We start from the raw sequence: 25593 nt of genomic DNA on the forward strand, positions 1-25593 counted from the left end.
CAGACCTGGCTTCAATGTAATTCTATACAACAGCACAATTATACCTAAACCCTCGGTTATTACATTCAGTTACTATAGATTACTCAGAACAAGTTCCGCAAAGACAGTAAAAGCAAAACTAGGTCAGGGTGGAAGAGTATTTCGCAAATATTTATCAAATCAGTGGGCATTAAAATGCGATACTTTTCCTACTGGCACGAGTGTTTTACTTAACGCACAACATCGCCAACAAATCAACTCTTTATGCGGGTGCACAAGAAACATCACTTCTATGCTGTTCAACCCACATGGCCAAGTTTCAGTAGCCAACAGAAACCCAGAAAAATATGGACACACACGATTATTCCTTCCCTATTTTAAACTCGCTCACTATCGTATGATTATTCATCGTGTCATTTATCAATGCGGCGGTTGCTCCAACCGACCACGTGGCGCGAAAGCAAGTTCACAAAGAAAACATATGGAAAATAAATAAAAAACCCCAAAATATTACTGTAAATGGAAGAGCAGATTAAAATACATTGAATGAGTGAATTTCCGTTAAGCACAGAGCAATAACGTGACCGTGAGCTTAAGGCACATGGTGCGTTGCCTGAACAAGGCACTAACGCAAGGTCTACTGAAATTCGAGTAAATTAAGAAAATCAATTCCCTTATGGGGTTCAGTGGTAATTTCGCACCTGATTTCAATATCTGGACTTCATTACAGAGCAGATTTCAGACAATCTAATATCTATGTTAACATTACCAAAACGAGAGCTGCGACTCCATGTCTGTCCAGCACCACGACCCAGGAACAAGTGCTCTTCCAACCGAATTCGCCTAACCGTTCCGTTTACAAACGTGGTGGGGGTGGCGCGCCAACCTGACAGAGCCAATTCGCGCGCCTACGTGTCATCTTTGCCCTGACCTGCAAACTTGGTCTCTGCTAAACTTGTTCACGCTTGGGGGGTTGATACTACCCTACCTCAGAACGACCATTCACGCAGTGTTACAATCTGTGACTAAAGCTTTCTACTAGTTCACACACTCATTTATACCGTCCAGGCCGCACAAAGGAAAGGAAAATGGGAAACGTGGTACACAAAAGAAAAATTCAATAAATAACCCTGTTTAGTCCATTCTCTCCTTTTGGATACCAGCTGAGATATTACCCGCAAGAGAAGAAACTCTTGGTGATAATTTCTGCGTGCTAGCAATTTTATAAAAAATTGGAACGGTTCAAGAAGTTCCGTTTCAAGAGGAATGTCGTTACACGTATCGCCAAATGCATTGAGGTTGACGGACATCATTTTGAGCATTTATTGCGTTAATGTGGTATTTACAGGTAATCACGCTGTAACAGCATGCGTTCTCAGAAATGATAAGTTCACAAAGGTACAGGTATCTCATTGGAACAACCGAAATAAAATGTTCAAACATAGCTACGTTCTGTATTTTAATTTAAAAAACCTACCTGTTACCAACTGTTCGTCTAAAATTGTGAGCCATATGTTTGTGACTATTACAGCGCCATCTATCACAAAGCGAAAAAAGTGGTCCAACTAAAACATTCATATTTCTTTACGTTCTACACGAATATGTTATAAAAAATGGGGGTTCCTATTTTAAAAAAAGCGCAGTTGATAACCATTTGACCTATGGCAGCGCCATCTAGCGGGCCGACCATAGCGCCATCTGGTTTCCCTCTTCACGCTAGACAAGTTTCGTTCATTGTAGTTTTTTCGTTTGATGCTTATTTCGTGACATATCTGGCCCGGTCACGATCAATGGACCATCTTGTATAGGAGTTGCCGACCGCAACGCCGTATTCTACCTGTTTATACATCTGTGTATTTGAATACGCATGCCTGTACCAGCTTCTTAGGCGCTTAAGTGTGTAATCACTGGACGAGAGGACTGCATCGTTACTAGGTCTACTGATAATACGCGACACGCTAAGGCCAGAAAACACCACTTCACGAAGCCGTCTCTTCCGCAGGCGACGGAGGCGGCAGCGGCGACGAGTTGGTTGGCGAGGGGGAGGGGACGGCGTCGCCGGGCGCGCTCGCCGGCTCCTCGTCCGTGGCGCTCACGGTCGTCATCCTGATCGGCGTCTGCTTCCTGCTGGTCAACATGTGCGCGTTCGCGGCGCTCTACTACCAGCGCGACAAGCTGCGCGTCCAGCAGCAGCTGATGCGCCAGCGCTACGAGGACGTGACGGCGCTCGCCACCTCCGACGAGGACGACGGCGCCGAGCGCTACGTCCACAAGAAGGCCGACGCCGCCAGGCCCGCCACGTCCGCCGCCGCTGCCGCCGTCGCCGCGCGTGTCGCCACCGTCGACCGGCGACTCCGCAGGAAGAAGGAGCTCGTAAGTCCAACAACCCCTCACATACGTATACATACACTGAGGTGACAAAAGTCGTTGGATAGCTGTATGAACACGTACAGAAGCCTGTAGTATCGCGAAAATTTGGAAATTTGTGGTAAATTCCAATGGGACCAAACTGCTGAAGTCATCGATCCCTATGCTTACACACTACCTGATGATGATTACGTCCTATACTCCTTGACAGAGCGTAGGGGATGATGCGGGAGACCGCACCGCCTTACTAGGCAAGGTCCTGTCGGAAGTAGTTTGCCATTGCCTTCCTCCGACCGTGATGGGGATGAATGATGATGAAGACAATACAACAAGACCCAGTCATCTCGACGCAGGTGAAAATCCCTGACGCCGCCGGGAATTGAACTCAGGACCCTGTGCTCGGGAAGCGAGAACGCTACCGCGAGACCACGAGCTGCAGACACACACTATTTAATCTAACTTAAACTAACTTACGCCGCGTGGGATTAGCCGAACGGTCTGGGGCGCTGCAGTCATGGACTGTGCGGCTGGTCCCGGCGGAGGTTCGAGTCCTCCATCGGGCATGCGTGTGTGTGTGTTTGTCCTTAGGATAATTTAGGTTAAGTAGTGAGTAAGCTTAGGGACTGATGACCTTAGCAGTTAAGTCCCATAAGATTTCACACACATTTGAACATTTTTTGAATAACAAATCTATCGGCAACATTTCAGTCCTTCCAAAGCTGCCCAAATTGACTAAAGGTAATGTGACTGTGAAAGAACAAGCACAAATAAACCAAGACCAGGTAGACCACATGGAAGAGAAAGCGGAGTAAAAATGGTCATTGTGGGCAAAGTAACCATTGGGGTGGTGGTGGTAAGTTCCTATGGGAAGAAACTGCTGAGGTCGTCGGTCCCCAGGCTTACACACTACTTAACCTAAATTATCCTATGGACAAACACACACACCTATGCCCGAAGGAGGACTCGAACCTCCTCCGGGACCAGCCGCACGACGTCATTATAGCCGTACGACGGGAATTAACAGAGTTTGAAGGCGAAACAGCAGTTGGAGCTCGACGCATGGCACATTTCATTTCGTAAATAGTTAGGGAATTCAATATTCCGAGATCCATAGTGTCAAGAGTGTGCCGATAACACCAAATTGCGGGCATTATCTCTCACCATGGACAACGCAATGGCCTACAGCCTTCACATAACGACCGATACCAGCGGAGTTTGCACACAGTGGTCGTGCTAACAGACTGGCATCACTGCGAGGAATAATCGCAGAAATCAAATGGTTCAAATGTCTCTAAGCACTATGGGACATAACATCTGAGGTCATCAGTCCCCTAGACTTAGAACTACTTAAACCTAACTAACCTAAGGACATCACACACATCCATTCCCGAGGCAGGATTCGAACCAGCGACCGTAGCAGCAGCGCGGTTCCGGACTGAAGTGCGTAGAACCGCTCGGCCACAGCAGTCGGCCCCGCGCAGAAATCAATGCGGCACTTACGACGGAAGTATCCTTTAGGACAGTGCGGCGAAATTTGGCTAAGGCAGCAGAGCTCGACGCTAGTGCCTTTGCTAACAGCACGACATCGCCTGCAGTACCTCTCCTGGGCTCGTGACCATATCTGTTGGACCATAGAAGACTGAAACACTGTTGCCTGGTCATATGAGTCCCGACTTCAGATGGTAACAGCTGATGGTATCGTTCGAATGTGGCACAGGTCCCACGAAGCTATGCACCCAAGTTGTCGACAAGGCACTGTGGAAGCTGATGGTGCCGGCCGCAGTGGCCGAGCGGTTCTAAACGCTTCAGTCTGGAACCGCGTGACTGCTACGGTCGAAGGTTCGAATCCTGTCTCGGGCATGGATGTGTGTGATGTCCTTAGGTGAGTTAAGTTTAAGTAGTTCTAGGGGACTGATGACCTCAGATGTTAAGTCCCATAGTGCTCAGAGCCATTTGAACCATTTGAAGCTGATGGTGGCTCTATAATCGTGTGCACTGTGTTTACTTGCAGTGGATTTGATCCTCTGGTCCAGTTAAACAGATCATTGACTGGAAACGGCCTTGAGGGCACCATTCCGAGCCAGTGATGGACCTCATTCTTATGTATGACAATGCGCCATGTCACTGGGCCACAATTGTTCACGACAGGTTTGAAGAACATTCTGGGCAATTCGAGCGAACGATGTGGCAACCTAGATCGCCTTACATAAATCCCATCGAGCAATTATGGTACGTAATCGAGAGGTCAGTATAAGCAGAAAATCCGCACCGGCAACACTTACGCAGTTATGGACTGCTATAGAGGCTGCATGGCTCAATATTTCTGCAAGGGACCTCCAGGGTGCATGCCATCTGAAGCTGCTGCCACAAGCCGGGCAAAAGGAGGTCGGTCACTATATTAGGGGGTATTAGGGGGTGTCCCATCACTTCTGTCACCTTACTACACATTTTTATTCATTTAGGGCAAACTGCCATTCATCAAACCAGATGCGTTGTCTAAGTCTATCCTACAGTCACTCCACGACGACACGTTTTCTGATACAATAGTGTCATCATCCAACATACGTGAATTCCTGGTCGCTCTCTCTGTTCAGATCATTAGTGTGTATCGAGATTAAGAGCGGTCCTATCACACTTCCTCTGGGTGCTTCTCATCGTACTCTAGGATTCAATGAATACTCGCCGTTTAGGACAACTTAATGGGTTGGGAGAGCCTAGGGAGAGCCAGTCATGACAAAACTCTACCATCTGGTAAGCAAGATGTATGAGACAGGCGAAATACCCTCAGACTTCAAGAAGAATATAATAATTCCAATCCCAAAGAAAGCAGGTGTTGACAGATGTGAAAATTACCGAACTATCAGTTTAATAAGGCACAGCTGCAAAATACTAACGCGAATTCTTTACAGACGAATGGAAAAACTGGTAGAAGCGGACCTCGGGGAAGATCAGTTTGGATTCCGTAGATATGTTGGAACACGTGAGGCAATACTAACCTTACGACTTATCTTAGAAGAAAGATTAAGGAAAGGCAAACATACGTTTCTAGCATTTGTAGACTTAGAGAAAGTTTTTGACAATGTTAACTGGAATACTCTCTTTCAAATTCTGAAGGTGGCAGGGGTAAAATACAGGGAGCGAAAGGCTATTTACAATTTGTGCAGAAACCAGATGGCAGTTATAAGAGTCGAGGGGCATGAACGGGAAGCAGTGGTTGGGAAGGGAGTGAGACAGGGTTGTAGCCTCTCCCCGATGTTATTCAATCCGTATATTGAGCAGGCAGTAAAGGAAACAAAAGAAAAATTCGGAGTAGGTATTAAAATCCATGGAGAAGAAATAAAAACTTTGAGGTTCGCCGATGACATTGTAATTCTGTCAGAGACAGCAAAGGACTTGGAAGAGCAGTTGAACGGAATGGACAGTGTCTTGAAAGGAGGATATAAGATGAACATCAACAAAAGCAAAACGAGGATAATGGAATGTAGTCAAATTAAATCGGGTGATGCTGAGGGAATTAGATTAGGAAATGAGACACTTAAAGTAGTAAAGGAGTTTTGCTATTTAGGGAGTAAAATAACTGATGATGGTCGAAGTAGAGTGGATATAAAATGTAGACTGGCAATGGGAAGGGAAGCGTTTCTGAAGAAGAGAAATTTGTTAACATCGAGTATAGATTTAAGTGTCAGGAAGTCGTTTCTGAAGGTATTTGTATGGAGTGTAGCCATGTATGGAAGTGAAACATGGACGATAAATAGTTTGGACAAGAAGAGAATAGAAGCTTTCGAAATGTGGTGCTACAGAAGAATGCTGAAGATTAGATGGATAGATCACATAACTAATGAGGAGGTATTGAATAGAATTGGGGAGAAGAGGAAATTGTGGCACAACTTGACAAAATGTTGGTAGGACATATTTTGAGGCATCAAGGGATCACAAATTTAGCATTGGAGGGCAGCGTGGAGGGTAAAAATCGTAGAGGGAGACCAAGAGATGAATACACTAAGCAGATTCAGAAGGATGTAGGTTGCAGTAAGTACTGGGAGATGAAGAAGCTTGCACAGGATAGAGTAGCATGGAGAGCTGCATCAAACCAGTCTCAGGACTGAAGACCACAACAACAACAATGGGTTCTATGACTTCAGAAGTCTTCGAGCCACTCTCATATCTGAGAAACACTTGACTCCTTCTAAATAGGGATTATGTCAGCTGTAACTACGAGGAACGACAGTGTTTCCACCAGACTGACGGTATAAAGTACTAGAGCTTAACAGAGCTCTCAAAGACTTGTGATTAAGTAAGGCGGAAGGCGTAGATTAAACTCTTTCGGAATTTCTAAAATCATTGGGGAAAGTGGCAACCAAACTACTACAAAAAAAAAGAAGGTTCAAATGGCTCTGAGCGCTATGGGACTTAACATCTATGGTCATCAGTCCCCTAGAACTTAGAACTACTTAAACCTAAATAACCTAAGGACAGCACACCACATCCAGTCATCACGAGGCAGAGAAAATCCCTGACCCCGCCGGGAATCGAACCCGGGCGCGGGAAGCGAGAACGCTACCGCACGACCACGAGCTGCGGACAAACGACTACTCAAATTAGTTCGTACGATCTACGTATCGCATAATTCCGAAGATACCAAACGCAAATCAAGGTAACAATCATCCTAACTGATCGTGCATTCAAGTTTCTATCAAGAATAATATACAGCAGAATGCAAAATAAAAGTGAGGATCGATTACATGAAAACCTGTTTAGCTTAAGAGAAGTTATAGGGGGCAGAGAAACTGTTCTCGCTTTGCGCTTAATAATGGAAGCATGACATAAAAAATAGAGACCCCTTCACTTGATCTGTCGACCTAGAAAATGGTTCGACAGTGTATTTGAGAAGGGCAAGCAATATAAGTGTAAGCTATAAGTAGAGACGAGTAATACATAACATCTACAAGAACCTAGAAGGAAAAATAAGATTGGAACTAAGTAATCAAGTTAAAAAGGCGTTAAGACGGGGATGTAGTGTTTCACCCGCACTGTTAAACGTATATATCGAAAAATCAATAATGTAACTCAGTATTCAGGAACGTTATTGAAATGTAGCTTGAAAGGATATTATACAATCGCTGTCCAATCCTCAGTGATGATAAAAATTACAGGAGGATTGAATGGAATGAACAGTCTAATGCATACAGAATATAGAGAAAGTAATGAGTATCAGAAATGAGATAATTTATAAATAGGGCATCAAAATTATAGACCACGAAACAGATGAACTGAAGGAATTCGTCTACCTTGGAAGGAAAATAAGACACGCCGGACGAAGAAAGGAGGATCTAAGAAGTAGACAAGTGTAAGCGAAGAGGGCATTAGTGGCCGAAAGAAGTCTGCTAATATCAAACGTTAGCCTTAATTTTAGGAAGAAATTTTTTAAGACTGTACGGTTTGATCACAGCCTTGTATGGAAGTGTATTATGGATTTGGGAAAAACATAAAATAAGAGAATTGGAGCGTTTGAGATCTGGCGTTACAGAAGGCTGCCAAAAATTAGGTGCATGCCAAACGGCAACCCGAGGTTTATGTGGAAAACAATGATAAGAAGGGATACGATGATAGGGCATTTGTTAAAACATCAAGGAATAAATACCATGTTACTTGAGAGAATTGTAGAGTGTAAAAACTGAAAGGAAAGCAGAGAACAAATAACTGAGGACATTGAGTTCAAGTACTTCTCTGAGATGGAGAAGCTGTTTCAGGAGAGGAATTCGTAGCGGATAGTATCGGAACACTCAAAATACTGACGACGAAGACAAACCTAACTTATGAAGCACTGCTAGCTTATTTACAAATGTCATTTATGTCGTGTAGTGTGTGTGAATTCCTAAGGGACCAAACTGCTGAGGTCATCGGCCTCTAGACTTACACACTACTTAAACTACCTTAAACTAACCGATGCTAAGAACAACACACAAACCCATGCCCGAGGGAGGACTCGAACCTCCGGCGGGAGGGGCCGCGCAATCCGTGACATGACGCCTCAAACCGCGTGGCCACTCCACGCGGCTTGTTGTGTACTGTTTTCGAGTATTGTGTACCTACAGCAGTGAAACACTTCAGAGTGAGCAACACTCGAACTTGTTAGTAGTGCTTAATAAAGTACTTTTTTAAAATAACAGCCTGCTGGATAGGACGTAGTTCTTGAAAAGCTCCTCTTACCAACTGTTTTCACGTTCTTTTATGTCTTCTGTAACTATAGTAGGATTCGTTATGAGCAGGAAGGCAGGGCAAAGAGTGAGCCTCTGCGAACAGTTCAGTGACTGAATTATTCTCAGCAGAATTGCTCAAAATGGCTGTAAGCACTATAGGACTTAACATCTGAGGTCATCAGTCCCCTAGACTTAGATCTACTTAAACCTAACTAACCTAAGGACATCACACACATCCAAGCCCGAGGCAGGATTCGAACGTGCGACCGTAGCAGCGCGGTTCCGGACTGAAGCGCCTGGAACCGCTGGGCCACGGCATCCGGTGTGCATGCCTTCACAAACATATGATGAATCATATTTTTTGACTCTTATCGTCTACATGTCCACAGCATTTTTAAAACGACAGCATTTTCCGCCTGTGTTTATTAGCCTTTTACCTGCTTAGTGCGCTTAGTTCTGTCCTAGTATAACCATTCAGGAGTAAACGGTGCTAGAAGAGCGAATATCGGGTAAATACGTTTCGAAACTTCGTTGTTGTTATTGTCTTCAGTAGGAAGACTGAAATGACGCCGCTCTCATGCTAGTGTATCTTGTCCAAGACACTTCATCTCCGAATAACTACTGCAGGCTACATTCATTTGAATCCCCTCATTCTTTTCATCCCTCGATCATCTACAATTCTTCTCTCCTTTCTCCTCCATTACCAAACCTACGATTTCTTGATGCCTCAAGATGTTTCATATCTACACCCAGAATGTGTGCATTTTCCTTTTTTCCATTTTCATTCAGCAATTCTTTGTTAATTACTCACGTACCCATCTAATCTTCAGTATTCTCCCGCAGCACCACATTTAACAATCTTTTCCTGAATGGAATTTTCAATGTGCAGCGGTGTCAGCGCTGATACGAAACTTCCTAGCAGATTAAAAAATGTGTGCCGGACCGACACTCGATCTCGGGATCTTTGTCTTTCGCGGGCAAGTACTCTACCAACTGAGCTACCCAAGCACGACTCATGACCCGACCTGTAAGTTCACAGGAGAGCTTCTGTGAAGTTTGGAAGGTAGGAAACGAGGTACTGGCGTAATTAAAGCTGTGAGTCGCGCTTGGGTAACTAAAAAAAAAAACTCAGTAACTTGATCAACGATGAACTTGAACAGGTGTCATGCGACGTCCGCCTCAAAGACATGCAACGACCAATAACGAACATAATGAGATACAACAAGAAAGTTGATAGAGCACTTGCCCGCCAAAGGCAAAAGTCCCGAGTTCGAGTCTCGGTCCGGCACTGTTTTAATCTGCCAGGAAATTTCTTCTATTCTCCTACTCTCTGAAATTTATCGTCCCTCCGCACAAGGCTACACAAATACCTTCACTAAAGACTTCCCGTTACTTGAACTGATATTAGAAGTTAACAGATTCCTCTTTGCCAGAAATGTTGTAGTTGCTATAGCCATTGTGCATTTTGTATCCTCTCTACTTCGACCATCATCCTGTGGTCCAGATAGCGAAACTCCTCTACTAATTTTAATGTCTCATTTCCTAAATTAATTCCGTGAGCATCGACTGATTTAGTCCGACTACATTTAGTTACCCTTGTTCTGTTTTAGTATAAGTTATTGAAACACTTTAAATCTCATTCAGTTGCTCTTCCAAGTCCTTTGCTTTCTGTGATAGAATTTTTTATTTTATTTCCTTACACTTTAAAATTCCCATTGAAAATTTCTTTCTTTTCCTTTATTTTGTTCATTTATTTTTTACTGCTCTAAATTGGAATTATTATATACTTCTTGAAGACAGGAAATGTATAGTTTTATCATGACTGGAATTCCCGAGGATCTAGTGATTCTAAGGGAGTGTCGTGTAAGTACCTTGTTGGCACTTAGGTCTTTCAGTACTCTGTCAAATTCTTCTTGCAGTGTCATACCTCTCTTCTCATCTTCATTTAGTCCGTCCTCCTTTTCTACAATACTATCTTCAAGTTCACTGCCCATGTATAGCCCTTCTGTATGTTGTTTCCCCTCTCAGAAGTCCCTTCTTTTCTTACTTCTGGCTTTCCATTTTAGTTCCTGATATTCATACAGCTGCTACTCTTTTCTTCTAAGGTCTGTTTATTTTTGCTATAGGCGGCATTTATCTTTTCCTCAGCCGTGGCTATCTGTACAGCCTTGCCTTTGTTCTCCAGCCTTTCAGTCAATTTCACTTTTTACACGTGTGTATTGATTTCGCCTTCTTCATGTGCCGCATTCTGTATTTACCTTTTTCCATCAGTTAAGTTATTCGAAGCTGAAGGGGCTTGAACGGAATAGATCAGAGTGAACAGCTGCATCACATCTGTTTTACGACTGCAACAAGAACGCTTCGATGTTTAGTGCAACATACGTTCACCATTTGAACTACAGCGCTTCGTGAAGCTGTTGGTGGTATTGGTAACCAAATTAAAGTTGATTGTAGATGGTAGAAACAGCTTTATTAGTTGCCCCTCGCTCATGTCACGAGATGACTATGTGGGAGCGTGTTACGAAGACGTTTGACGAAGTACAAGCACTGATTATTAAATGAGGAAGTAGAAGGATTATTTCTCAGTAGTGATAGTGAAGATGAATTTAATTCTGTATCACCCTCCGATGACGATGCAGTGGCTGTTGTTGATCCTGGTACGGTCTTCTCAGGCCGATGAAGTCGTTCTTCACGCCTCTCGCGCTCACTTCTCAAGAGTGAAACTGAAGCAGATGATAGCGACAGAGAGAGTTCCCCTCCGGTCTGTGGACAATTTTTAGTGCCAGGTATAGACATCATGCCACTCTCGAATAACTGCTTCACCAGCATATATTTGTAAAAGACCAACACATTATTAAGGATACACGAACTATAAGAAATGCATTCGTAGCTGCGAATATGAGCGATCATCGGCTTTATATTGGAATGACGACAGTGAAAATTTGTGCCGGTCCGGGACTGGAACGCGCATTTTCCGCTTTACGCGAGCAGTAGCCTTAACCGCTTCGGTTATCCGTGCACGAATCACATCCAGATCCAAATGCCTTCGTCCATGTGTCACAACCTGCACTCGTGTGTTACGTATAATCCCGTCCAGGAAGGACATATTTATTGAGACTCGAGGGCATGGTATTTAACCGCCAATACCAGGCCCTCGACTCTCTATAAATATGTCCTTCCTGGACGGGATTATACGTAGCGTACGAGTGCAAGTTGTGGCACATGGATTACAGCATTTGGACGTATGGGTATGGTCGTGATTTTTGGACGGATAGCCCAGGCGGTCAAGGTCACGCTCTCTTAAAGCGAGAAATCGGCGTTCGAGTTCGGGGCCGGCACAAATTTTCATTGTCGTTTTTCCAATATAAAGCCGATGGTCGTTCATATTCGCAATTGCTCAACATACAGCCGATGGCTGTTCATATTCACAATTGCAAATACATTTCCTATGAAGGATATATTCGTTTCTCAAAACTATGTAAAAGCCACATTTTAAATAAATCACTTCGTACCTTAATGCAAACTGCGTCAGTGCATCTTCATTCCTCGGGTCAAACACGTTTACATGTTTCTTATTGATGTGCAACCCCATATGTATTGAAGCACTACATAGTGGCATAGGGAGTAGTACAACTTTTTAAAAAATTGGGTTTTCTTCATTTTTGAGAGCATAATGTTTCCCTAAACTGAAACGATGATTTTAAATTTATGTTGCTGCAGTTGTTACCTGAAGAGGCACTCCTGCCGGAGACATGATAGCATATCAATTAATACATTTAATATTAACGCAGGCGGGAAATTTTGTCATTTCTAACATGATGAAGGCATAGAGAGCGTAACTGAAAGCATTCAACGACTGACTCAGTGTTTAAAGAGAAATGGAAATCTAATGATCTCCGGCTCAGTAGTACAACTGTCAGAGAAGAAATACTCCTAGAGCTGTACAGTAAGTTTCACCTAATAGTAGCAAATACACAATCCAGAAATCACATACACTGAGATGGCCTGGAGACACAGGAAGAAACCATTAGAATTTCTTTACAGTGAGAAAGAGAGTCTTAAATCAGATCCTGGACTGAAAAAAGTCATACTGCGGAACTGTCAGGAGTCACTCATGTAATAACTCTTTATGAATTACCTTATTCGATCATTTCATCATCTAGGCACCATAGAATTATTTACAACTATACGAACAGCAACGTCCTTAAAGTTCCACGAGGGCTGTCGTAAAAAAAAAAAAAAATAAAATAAAAAATTCTGATACCTGGAGATCATCATATGATCAGACGAGAAATTAATAAATATCTATTTCATTCGAATCTCTTTGCGTTTCTGCAATATGACCTTTCTTTTTTTTTTTCAAGTATTACAGGATTGTGGAAGCACCGACATAAAAAACATTTAGATTATAAGCTGTACCCAGGAGCAGATACCAACTCAGATCATGATTCCATAACGGTGGGACGTATATTATAGTTTATGAAAACCGTCAAGGAGAATCAATCTGAAAGAAGTGGTATAGTGAAGTGAAATGTGCGTTTGAAGTTCTCTGGGGACGTGAACTGAAGATATGAATATGACAGCAGTCACTTCACTCCTAAAAGGGAATGTACAGAAGCTCGACAGACAAATATAAGTACATGGGAGGTAACTGGGAATAAGCTTTGGTTGACAGAAGAAATAGGCCTATATCAGTTGGGTCGACGAAAGAAGAAAATAAAAAAAAATGTTGGGAAAAAAGGACTGCAGCAATATGGCACTTACGAAAAAATCTGAATTAATTGCAGGAAAGCTACAGCTCAATTTTTACCAAAGGAAAGTAGCCAAACAGCCACATTTTTTCAGAAGTTATTTTATTTAGACGACTAGTTTCGGCATCTCATTAATGCCATTTTCAGGCCCTTACACACTCCATATACAGACACTCAGATACATCGTTGTATGCATAACTTCAGCCATCAGTATCTGGATTCCTTAAAATTTTTGTGAGGCTCGTACCTCGAAGACCTGACAGCAGCTCAAGCTCCACAAAAATCATGGACTGCAGATATTGATTTCTCCATTTACGCACACTTTGATGTATCTCATGGTCTACACACGGAGTGCACAGAGACCTGAAGATGGAATTAATGAGATGCCGAAACTGATCGTCTAAATAAATTAAGTGTTTGGCGATATTTCTTTGGTGAATACATGACCAGCCGCTGTGCCGAATCCACGATGGACGATAGATACTAAAGCTAATAGGCTTTAAAAATGTAAATAAATCGCAAAGAAAATCAGATGAAGTTATGTGATTTCAGAGACCTTTTCTAGTCTCAAAAATCTATCATGTATATAACTACACTGATGCGGGAAATGAAAATTTGTACTAAGGCTGTGGTTCTATACGGGGCTCCTGCTCACTGGCCGATGCTCTAACCACAACGCCACAGAGGCTTTGCGTAATTGCACGGAGTACCCCTCCCCCCCCCCCCCCCCGCCCATTTGGTATTCTCCCTAAACTCGATCAGCATTACAGAGGTCCTCCAACTGCATTATAATGGCAACTCATAATCGCATTTAATCAAACGAAACTACATAGTTCCAGAGACTTTTCAAGTCTCAAACATCTATGATGTACATATGTAGAAATATATGGAGACAATAACATTCCTGAAATGGACTGGTCTGCCCAGAGTCCTGACCTAAAGCCAATGGAACAACTTCGTTCCAGACCACAGAGTCCAACAACATTTCCTTCTCTGGATTCGGCTCTAGAGGAAAAATAGGCTGCCATTCCTCCGCAAATAGATATCTCAATGAAACCGTCTGCATCAGAGTTCAAGTAGTATTAAAGAAGTTGCATCGCAACGCCCCGTATCAGCATCCAGTAGTAGGTGTCCGGATACTTTTCATTGGATAGTGTGTATTATGACTGCTGATATGTACCTGCAGGGTATCAAATATCAATTACATCACTTTATTTCATTGAGGTGATAATAATAACTTTATGACTAACCACCTCGTAGTTTAGCCGGCCGCTGTGGCCGAGCGGTTCTAGGCGCTTCAGTCTGGTACCGCGCGACTGCTACGGTCACGGGTTCGACTCCTGCCTCGGACATGGATGTGTGTGATGTCCTTAGGTTAGTTAGGTTTAAGTAGTTCTAAGTTCTAGGGGACTGATGACCGCAGATGTTAAGTCCCATAGTGCTCAGAGCCATTTGAATTTTTGAACCTCGTAGTTCATGAATTGGCATCATTTCGTATGTGTTCTGAACACGTATGTTTATTTTAAACAGATTGGCGCGGACGACGACTACGAAGCCATCCGCAGTGCCGGCCGCACGGTGGAAGGAGCAGTGGCCGTCGCGGCGCCAGAGGCCGCGCTGCCCGCGGAGGACCTGCCGCTGGCGGGGGCGCCCGGCGCGGGGGCGGTGGCGCGGCGCAGCGCCTGGGGGGCGGCGCGCCAGTACAGCGGCAGCACCATGGACCCGCACACCAAGGTGCGCGAGTGGATCGCGCAGGAGATCGTCCAGCGCTACTCGCCGCGCTTCCTCCGGCGCGCCAAGAAGACCGAATCGCACGTGCCGGTGCTGCAGTCGTCGCAGAGCATCCAGACGTCCTTCGACCAGGTGTCAACGTCCACGGCGACGCCGAGGCAGCTCAAGCGTCAGCACGCCATAGAGACGGCAGAGGTGGCTGTCTCAGCTACACCCGCCGACGTGTCCGGCCACGGTTCCCACAGGTCAAGGCCGAAGAAAATTTCCGTCGCCATTGATGCCACTCCGTCTGGAAGAGGCTCGAGCGTAGAGCACTCTATGAGCAAATCGATGGACGAGCTCGGGACCTGCGTGTCAACGTCCATGTTAACCCTCAAGAAACCCGCTCTCAAGCGGTCGCTGACCATGGCGGAGGACCTAGCTGTTGTGTCCACTTCTATTTCGCCGAGAAGCTCGTCTTCTGGGGAGCTGTTGAGCAGGAGCACTGCCAACATCAGCCTGAAGTACACCCTTCCCAATCAGCAGGCCCAAAATCTCGATGTCGTCAGAGTGGCACACGCTCATTCCAGATCAGATCCAGCGGCCAATTCCAACCCACACGTGCCGTCACAACTGTCAGGTTCTATGAAGAGTGGACATTCTCAGCCAACAGAACTTCATGCTGTAAATATCTCCTTAGATCCTCACACAGCGCCATCGGTGATCTACGTCCCTGGCGGAAAGAAGCAGCAATTGCAGACGTTCCCAGCAGGGATTCAGCTTAGGTCTAAGGCCCTGCCAAAGAAAGATGTTGCAATTACTGCATCGCCCATTCCCGTAGACGTCAATGTGACGTCCAGAGATAGCAATGAAGAAGAAACAGTCCATGCGGGTGATCCTCTGTCAAATATTCAGAAGAGAAAATTTCCAAAAGTGCTGCCAGACTTCCCACAAGACGCTCCTGCCAATGAGGTCGAGATGACGGCAGCCCAGGCGACTAACTTTAAGAGGAGGTCGCTTCCACCCAATTCCCTCTTCATGGCGTTGCCAGTCTCAGAAGTACCTGGCTCTCAGTCACCTTCTGTTGCCTCATCAGCAGCTCCTTCCAAAGACATTCCAGGAAAGTCGAGTCTCACAAAGGTGCCGCCACCGCCACCGCCTAGGATATCCTCGACTCTGGGCCGAAAGCCCGCCAACACGGCTCCCATCACACCACTTCCCACCATTCCAGCTGGAGCTGTGCCGGTGCACACTAGTTCCGAAAAGAAGACCCAGACAGCTGCGGAGGTTCCTGCCGCAGCTACAACTTCTGCACCGTCCCATTACCAGAGGATCGAGCCGAGGGTCATCATCAAGCCGACCATCACCAGTCCGCAGACGAAGAAGGCTCAGGTAGCCCGCGGTCTGCAGAGCATACCTCGCGTCACACCTAGCGATCCAGTGACGCATCCCGCAGCCGGACCACCGTCGCCGCGCTCGCCGGTGCAGGTGGATAAACAACCTCAGCTTAGACCAGCGGATCCGTATGCGCTTCCTGTGGCCAGGCAGCTTCCGACAGTTGCCACTGTCCACCAAGCTCCGAGTAGTCCTCAACAGCCTCTACAGAGCCTTCCAGTTGTTCAAGAGGAGGTTAATCACCAGCAGCAGCAGTCGGCTGTAGCTTTCGTCGCGCCCCAGCAGAAAGTCCAAGCGAAGCAGACAGCGGCGGGAAAACAGGCACCGTCCTCTCCGGGCAAAAAGCGCCTGCAGCCCGTTCTCAAAGTTGTCGCGGAGACGTCGACGGACCCCTTCGAGGACACTGACTCCAGTACCGGCACGGTAAAACGCGTGAAGCGCCCCGCAGCGAAAGCCGCCCAAGGGCAGACTCAGACGCAGCGGAAACCAGCGACCGAGGCAGCGCAGCACGCGAGTCCGAAATCGACGCAGAAGGCTGCGCAACAGACGAAGCAGCAGACCGCTGCGCAGCAGACGACGCAGCCGGCGGCACAGCAGGTGTCGCCGCAAACCAGACCGGCGGCGGCTACGGCCAGCGCCACGACGAGCACCTCGGAACTGAGTTCGCCCTTAACCGAGGGCCGCGCTCACCCGCCGAAGAAGTGGTACAAGCAGTACCAGCACTCTTTCGTTTCCAAATCGGAGGACGACCAGAAGACATAATATTCGCGCGAGCAGTATTCGTATTTCCAGAGAGCTTATTATGCTTTTGTACAAAACAAAAACTTTTTTGCTTAATTTTTCTTTTGTAATTTCACTTTTTTTTTTCATCGTCTCTGCGCTCCTACTTTGAGAGGCGCTGTTTCAGAGGCGTATCGAGACACTTGGGCACGTCCTGTATTCCGTCTGTTGTACAAAACTCGAAGTATTATTATTACTACCTGTCCGTATTGCTGAGAAGTTTATTACAAGTTCCTTCCGCTGTAGACACTAACGTTGATGATGCTGTTTTTTTTTATATTGTTGTCATTTGCGCATCGGAGCTGAAGCATGCGGCAGACAGAAACTGTCTCCTCACCTTTCCTTTACACGCTGTTAACAGTAGATTAGTAGTAACTTCTGACCACATTAAGCACGTGTAGTCATCTCCTCAATGTTTCCATAAGATGTTGTAACAGCACATTTAACTCTCGCATGTAAGAGAAAGAACGCGAATAAAATAATACTTTAAATGTTAAGAGTAAATACGGTTTAACACTTTTGTATCGCTCTCTGTTTACCATGAACGCAAAAGATTTACTACGCTGTGACCTTAGCAGAGCTGAGTATTGATGCTGTCAGTGAAATAAAATGTTTGTCACCCCTAACACACCGCCCAATTTTTGGTATATGTTAAAGTGTGCACCAATTGTTATGCAATATATAGGGTGTAACTAAATCCCCTTACAGATTTTGAGGTTAGGTTCCTTACACCAAAAGAAGAAAAAATATCTAGTACCATAATCTAAAATATCTAGTACCATGAGAGCTCTGAGCACTTGTTCGTGTTTGATACTGTGAAACAACTCTTCTGCTGAAAGCTCTTTGCTTTCTATATTTTGGAAGGAGGTAGTATGGACCAATATGAGAAAAAAAGTGTACAAATATGGCCTCTAAAATGCGTACCTCAGGAGATACGCGCACTTGACATAAAACTTTTCTTAGTATCGTACCGCGTTATAATGTAAAAACAAAGAAAAAGAAAAAAATTATGCTGGAGAAGCCAATGTTTCAGTCACAGCTACATTTACCTTCTTCCGAGTCTACTGATGTTTTTTATCTGTGTGGAATCGCTTATATTTAGCCATTGTTGTTGACTGCGCATAACTTTACGTCATAACTTTGAAAGGTCGTTGTTGTGATTGGTCACTTGAGGCGGACGGAGCGGAAACTTTATTTAAATAGGTTGCTACGGTGCAGGAAGTGGGAATCGGCTGTTGTGTATCGCTTCTTGCATTGTTTGCTACGATTGGTGCTCATCGGTAAATGAGGTGTGCGCTCCTGTTTTCCACTTGCTGGATGCAGGCCGCGTGGCTGCGGCTACTCGCCTGTAGACCTCGCGTCACTTGTTGATTGTGCCGTCTGTTCGACTCTGAGGATTGGCAGCCAGGATGGGACAAGCCTGTATCCAGCCTCTCTGTTCTTCTTATGAGATTTGATTATTTCTGTGGCTTCTCTGATGTTGCGTTTCGAAAAGATCTGCTGCCTAGCCAGTATGCGGGTTTCTTGCCGCAGTTTATGGTTTATGGTATTCGGCCACTGCAGGCATGCTGTGCTGTCCCAGACGAATGTAGCGCTCATGTTTCCGTACGCGCGTTGCCATGGCCTGCCGGCGTCACCGATGTATACTTCTCCACACTGAACTTCTCTACACCGACATTCCACCTAGTACGCACCAGAAGTGTGTAAAGTTTCTGTCTTGTCCTTCGTGGAGCCTAGCATATTTTGGATCTTAGAACTGCTGTTGTAGACAGGCAGGACGCCAACCCCACGAACAATTTTACCAATACAGTCAGTGACATTTTTCACGTAAGGTAAGCACGCTGCTGGCTGCAGTTTGTCGGTTTCTTACCTATCTCACTTTCTTTTGTTTGTTGCCATGGCTATTTGGATCGATTTGTGATTGTAGCCACTGACCACAAACGTTGTACACAGATTTTTAAGCTCTTGTGTTAGGTTTCGAGCACCGCTTAGGCGCTGCGCATGGACGGCCAACGGGGGGATACCTGAGTTGTTCTGCATTGGGTGGTGGTTTGATTGTGTGTGCTAATACCTGTCCATATGTGTAGGCTTCCTGTATGCTCTGTGTCCCACTGTGGCGCATGTTGCAGAAAAGTTCGTTTCCCTAGCAGAGCTCTTTTACATTATGACGTGGTACGATACTCAACAAACTTTTTATTTCAACTGATTCTGACCGAGGAATCCTATGCAATTACACCTAAGAGCACTTGTTCAGTTGCAGAGATATGTTTCACTGTAGCAGGAATGAGGAAGTGCTTATGATAGCTCTTAAAGGGAACATTCAGACCCCATGTTTACTCGACATTTTTTTTCTTGTTTTGGTCCATAGTACCTCCTCCCAAACTGTGAAAGGCAAAGAGCTTGCAGTAGAAGAGATGTGTTTCAATGTATAGAAGATGAACAAGTGAACATAGGTCTTGAGGTATGCATTTTAGAGCCCAAGTTAACTAGACACCTTTTTCTTGTTTTGATGTAAGAAACCTGTCCTCAACGTATATAAGGGGAATTTATTTACACCCTGTATTTTGGAGTGAAACACATTTTTACAAGGCAAAGCAGCAGTTTTGATGCAATGTTAATAGGAACTGCGTATGTCTCGTAGTATTATCCTGAAGAAGTGTTAAATGCTGATTCATTCATCGGGATGAATTTACACTTGTTGCTTGCGTTCAGATGTGCAACGGGTTTCGTTCTGAAGGGGGAACACGCTTCATAAACATACATCATATTCTCAATGGTTTCATAATTCCTATTGCTGGGGTCTTGGAGTTGTAGAGAGGACTTAGTAGATAAAGTTTTGGTAAGGGAACAATAACCGGAATTGTACCTTTTGGGTATGAAAGTAGTTTGTAGATAAAATCTCTTTACAATCTTCTGGTTCCCAGCACGCACACGAGGGAGACAATGATCTCTCAGCCGTATACTCTGCAGGAAACCATGGCGTAGACATTGTTTCGAGTACCAGTCCCATGTTTCTCGTCTTCATCACGACGCACGTCCTCTGTGAAGTCGAGAGTGTGACGTACCAGTTTCTCGCAGGCGCTGTTGTAGTCAGACGAAAGTAGTGTAATTACAAGAGGCACTAAGGACGGAACCCTCTTTTCAGATTATGTGCATACCGTGAAGCGGGAGATTTGAAAGAGTTTTGATCTTCAAACTCGCTTTAGACCTAGACGGTACATTTCCGAACATGTCTCCCTTGCCAAAATTCTATCTACCAAGGCCCCTCCACAACACCTAGAAGTGTGAAACAGGAGTTATCAAACAAATGAGGAAGAATCACCACAAACATTAATCTAATGTAGAAGATCAAGGAGCTGCCATAGCAATGGTCGACAGTTACAAAAAAATATCTCCACTCCGAATCCACTGAGAGGAGGGAAAATAAGGTCCAGTTTCATTTACCATTGCCCTTTCCCACACTATTTTCGCTCCCATTAACTGTTGACAGTAAAATTAGATACGCCACAGACTACGTTCCCTTGGTGTCTGCTTGCAATACGACATAGTCACGCTCGGCCTAAACCTGCCTAAAGATAAATTTCTATGTATAATTGCTGCTCATGTTTACTGGAGTCGCTGTGCAACGCAAGCTGTATTATCGAGATATCAGTTTTATTTGGAAGTGAAACGTAATTTGTAAAGAAATTAACTCTTAAATAACTACCTCATTTTCCAGAAACTATTTTCTAGTTTTGTAATCATATGAAAGTTAATTATTTATAGACACGTTTATTCAAATGTGAAAACTGAAATTGTAATCTCTACAGAGCACATATTAAATTTACTGTAAAAAAATTTGGAAATCCTAACTGTAAGACTCTTGTACAAAAAATACCCTTCTTGTTGTGTAGCGTGTAGTCCCAATACGCAAAAATGCGCCTAAAAAAGGATGAATTCCATATAAAACTATCCTGAATCCCTCATGCATAAATCGAGTCTAAATAGAAGTGTATGATGTATGTTTTGCGACTGCATACCTCAAAACAGTCTGTTACTTAAAACGAACGCATAATGGTGTCTGTTTTTCGCACAATTCTTAAATATGTAATGATTACATTGAAGTACCAGACTGAACTGTTTGTTTAACGCTACCGCACATCTTTCCATTCTCGGTATAGGTTATGACTGGGGAACATCTGATCAAGTTTGCGTTTGTTGAAAAATTTCTGAAGACTTCGAGCCCCATGCAGTGGCTCATGTCGTCTAGGTCCTTACTGAATGAATTGAAAAACGTTTTACCTTATACCTTCCATTCCAGAACAGGTATTTGTTAGATTACTGTTCTGAGTGTAAGCTACGATGAGACTGCCACCACCATTGTTTGTGAAAACATGGTAAGTTCAAATGGTTCAAATGGCTCTGAGCACTATGGGACTTAACACCTGTGGTCATCAGTCCCCTAGAACTTAGAACTACTTAAACCTAACTAAACTAAAGACATCACACACATCCATGCCCGAGGCAGGATTCGAACCTGCGACCGTAGCAATCGCGCGGTTCCGGACTGCGCGCCTAGAACCGCTACACCACCGCGGCCGGCAACATGGTAAGTGAAGTAATCAATAATGAGCAGCGTTTTCTATGCCCACTGGTGCAGCACACTGTTTCGTGCAACGTATGGAATAAACAGCTAGAGTGGTTTATAAAAATTAAGTATTTACTATATCTACTTCAGATCAAAGGAGAATACGATTTAATGATATTGCAAAATTTCTGAAGACTTGCCAGGCAAATTGAGGCTCCAATTGTATGACTGACGTCATCCAGTTCCATACCGGATGTATAACAAAAACGTTTCACATAATATCTTTCATTCCGTTATAGTTATTTTTTAGCTTAATGTCTTGGTTGTAAGCTACGATGAGATTGCCACATTAGTACCTTATAAGAACGTGGTAAGCAAAGTCAGATGAATGATGAACTAACTGCCCTTTCTATACCCACTGGTGCACTAAAATGTTTCGTTCACCGTATAGGATAAACCGTTGGAGTGGGTTATAGCAATCAAATATTTACTGTATCTGCTTCACATCAGTTGAGTATACGATTTAATGTTATCCATTCTGTCGCACTTTGGACAGCGGTTGTTACACAATAAACTTGTCAATATTACCATGATAGAACATCTAACAAAGTTTTAGTAAATACGAAATCCTAAATTCAGTAGGCAGCAGGAATAAAATACAGGGAGCGAAATGTTATCTATAGCCTGCACAGAAATCAGACTGTGGGTGTTACAGATATGAAAGGGGAGCGCTAGTTGCGAAATGTCAGAAGCAGAAATTCGGAAAGGAAATTTTTACCAGCAAGTTATTCTTAAACTTCCTGGCAGATTAAAACTGTATGTCGGACCGAGACTCGAACGAGGGACCTTCGCCTTTCGCGGGCAAGTGCTCTACCGCCTGAGCTACTGAACTTCACAGAAGCTCTCCTGCGAAAGGTAGGAGACGAGGTACTGGCGGAATTAAAGCTGTGAGGACGGGTCGTGAGTCGTGCTTGGGTAGCTCAGTCGATAGCCGGCATTGTAGCTCATCGTGTTCGGTCAGAGGGTTAGTTGCCTTCTGTAATAAAAAAAAACTGAGTGAATGGATCAACGACGAACGGGAAAAAGCGTCATGGCACGTCCACCCCAAACAAATACAAAGAACAATATGAGATCAACAAATTTTAAAAAAGTCGGTAGAACACTTGGCCGCGAAAGGCAAAAGTCCTGAGTTCGAGTCTCGCTCCGGCACACGGTCTTAAGCTGCCAGGAAGTTTCGTATCAGCGCACACTCCGTTGCAGAATGAAAATTTCATTCTGGAACAATAATTTAGCCGGAGGTTGCAAAGGACTTGGAAGAACAGCTGGACGGAATGGATAACATCTTAAAAAATCAACTTAAGTAAAACACATATGTTAAGCAGTCGTATTTGGATATGAAAGTAACAGACGAGTGTAAGTCATGAAGTAGAAAAGCTGTAATGTGTGGACTTGCGTTAGAAATAAAAGCTTTTCTGTTTAACAGAAACATGTTAACGTGTGCTACAAACTTAAGTCTTTGCAAGTCGTTTCCGAAAGTACTTGTCTGAACTGTAACCTCACACGGAAGTGAAAAGTGGACAATAAACAATATAAAGCAGAAGTGAACACGATGTATTGAAACATGGTGCTACAGACCAGTGGTGAAGATATGAGATCATTTTATAGAACACACGCCGACACATCAAGAAAGCGTTTACCTGGTAATAGAGAGAAGTGTGAAGAGCAAATGTTGTTAAATTAGGCCAAGATTTTACTGGAGTTAACAGTCTCAGTTGAGTGTAGGTGGAATTGTTGCGGAGAGATGACGAGATTTTGACAAGATAAATAAATTTGGTAATGGAGGGACATGTGGTGAGCAAAAGTGGCTATTTGACAACCGTGTTATAGAGTTGATATGAAAGGAAATGGAGCGTCACTGCAAATTTAAACGTAGCCAAAGCCTCAAAGGCAAACAAAAACCAAACAAAGGCCAATTAAGCGTAAGGAGACTCATGCGTTAAGCGTCCACCGAATTAGAAAGTAAAATTATGTCTGCTGACGTTACAGAAATTACCGTATGTCCAGACACTTTGTAACCGTAATACTGCTGAAGCGGAGGATAACAGGGAAAAAGTCGAAATACTAAACTTCTTTTTCCAAACTGTTTTCAAACAGGAAGATCGCCCTGTAGTTTTTACTTTAAACTGTCGCAAGAAAGACAAAATGAAAGATAGCGAAATAAATCACTAAGGGATAAAGAGAGAACTCAAATCGCTGACCAGAGGAAAAGGTACTGGACGTGACAGGATACGAATTCGATTCTGTGAGTACATAAAGTAAGTGAGAGAACTTTCCCCTTTTCTGACAGCAGTATACTGTAGGCCTCTGGAGTAGTGAAGTTTTCATAACGATAGGGCAAAAAAAAAATCGCCGGTCATTCTCGTTCACAAGAAGGAGGTATTATAAAATTTCTGGAGACCAAATGACTCCTTTGTGGGAATCAACATGGGTTCCGAAAAGAACGATCGTGTGAAACGCAACTTTCTCTGACCGTCCATGAAACCCAGAAAGCAGTAGACACAGGCGTCCACGTAGATTCCGCGTTCCTTGATTTCCAGAAGGCATTTTATACAGTTTCGCACTGCCACCTTACGTACAAAATACGAGAGCACTGTATATCAAGCCAGATTTGCGACTGCACTGAAGAGTTGCTAGCAAACAGATCACAGAATGTCTTCTTCTCAACAGAGTGAAATATTCAGATGTAAATCAGGCATGCCCCAAGGGGGTGTTATTGAACCATTACTTTTCACAATATATGTAACCCAGGGAATGATGCTGATGTATACAGGTAAGCTGCAACAGCAGAAAATTGTAGCAACATGTAGAAAGATCAGCAGAGGATAGATGCAGACTGCTGGGAGTGTCAAACTGATCCTCAACATAAGCAAATGTAACCTACTGCACATAGACAGGAGGGAAGAAGCGTTATCAAATGGTTCAAATGGCTCTGAGCACTATGGGACTTAACATCTGTGGTCATCAGTCCCCTAGAACTTAGAACTAGTTAAACGTAACTAACCTAAGGACAACACACACATCCATGCCCGAGGCAGGATTCGGACCTGCGACCGTAGCGGTCACGCGGTTCCAGACTGAAGAGCCTAGAACCGAACGGCCGTGATTACATTATCGAAGGACAATCAATGAAACAAAGGAACCTACTGTGCATAAACAGAAGAAAAGACTTGTGGTCATACGATTGCACTATTGCAGAACGATCACTGGAAGCTGTTACTTCCACAAAATATCTAGGTGTATGCGTACAGAGCGATCTGAAGTGTAAGGACCACATAAAATTCATCTCAGGTAGCGCAGGTGCCAGACCGAGATTCACTGCAAGAATCCTCAGGAAATACAGTCCATCAAGAAAGGAAATAATTTACAAAACCCTCGTCCGACCTCAGTACTTCCTGGTCATGCTGAAAAAGTTTCATGAATGTATTTGTAAAAGTATAGACAGTTGAAATTAAAATATCCTGTGGCGCTTTCCCTGCTCCAAGTCGGCCCGTTTGACGTCCTACCCCCCTTTATGTACGCAGAAAGACACTGTGTACACACAACTGTGGAATTCAAAGGACAATTGAATGTGCGTGTTTCATACCGCTATGACGTCGTCTGCTGATGCGATGCGCTTTCGTTGTTGTTGTGACTGTTTAACATCTACTTCTTTCTTGCAAATCTCTCCGGCGACTCGAAACGGGTTCCGTTCAAAATTCCGCGTGTCCGATTTACAAAATTTTTCATTATCGTTCACTATAACGTCTTTCAAGAAATTTCTCTCAACCACATATTCAATGTACTA

At 44.2% G+C, this 25593-nt stretch overlaps 1 protein-coding gene across 1 annotated transcript in view; it reads left to right on the forward strand.

The window, feature by feature from the left end:
- The window catches only part of LOC126234901 (uncharacterized), a 447962-nt gene extending 426971 nt beyond the window's left edge, over positions 1–20991 (forward strand). Inside the window, exons 11-12 of the mRNA XM_049943641.1 lie at positions 1982–2352; positions 14828–20991. Of these exons, the coding sequence (XP_049799598.1) occupies positions 1982–2352; positions 14828–17164 (2708 nt within the window). The 3' untranslated portion in view covers positions 17165–20991. The remainder of the gene's footprint in view (positions 1–1981; positions 2353–14827) is intronic.
- The last annotated feature ends 4602 nt before the right edge of the window (positions 20992–25593 follow it).

The sequence above is a fragment of the Schistocerca nitens genome, chromosome 2 (genome assembly GCF_023898315.1).
Source record: "Schistocerca nitens isolate TAMUIC-IGC-003100 chromosome 2, iqSchNite1.1, whole genome shotgun sequence".
Taxonomy (NCBI): Eukaryota; Metazoa; Arthropoda; class Insecta; order Orthoptera; family Acrididae; genus Schistocerca; species Schistocerca nitens.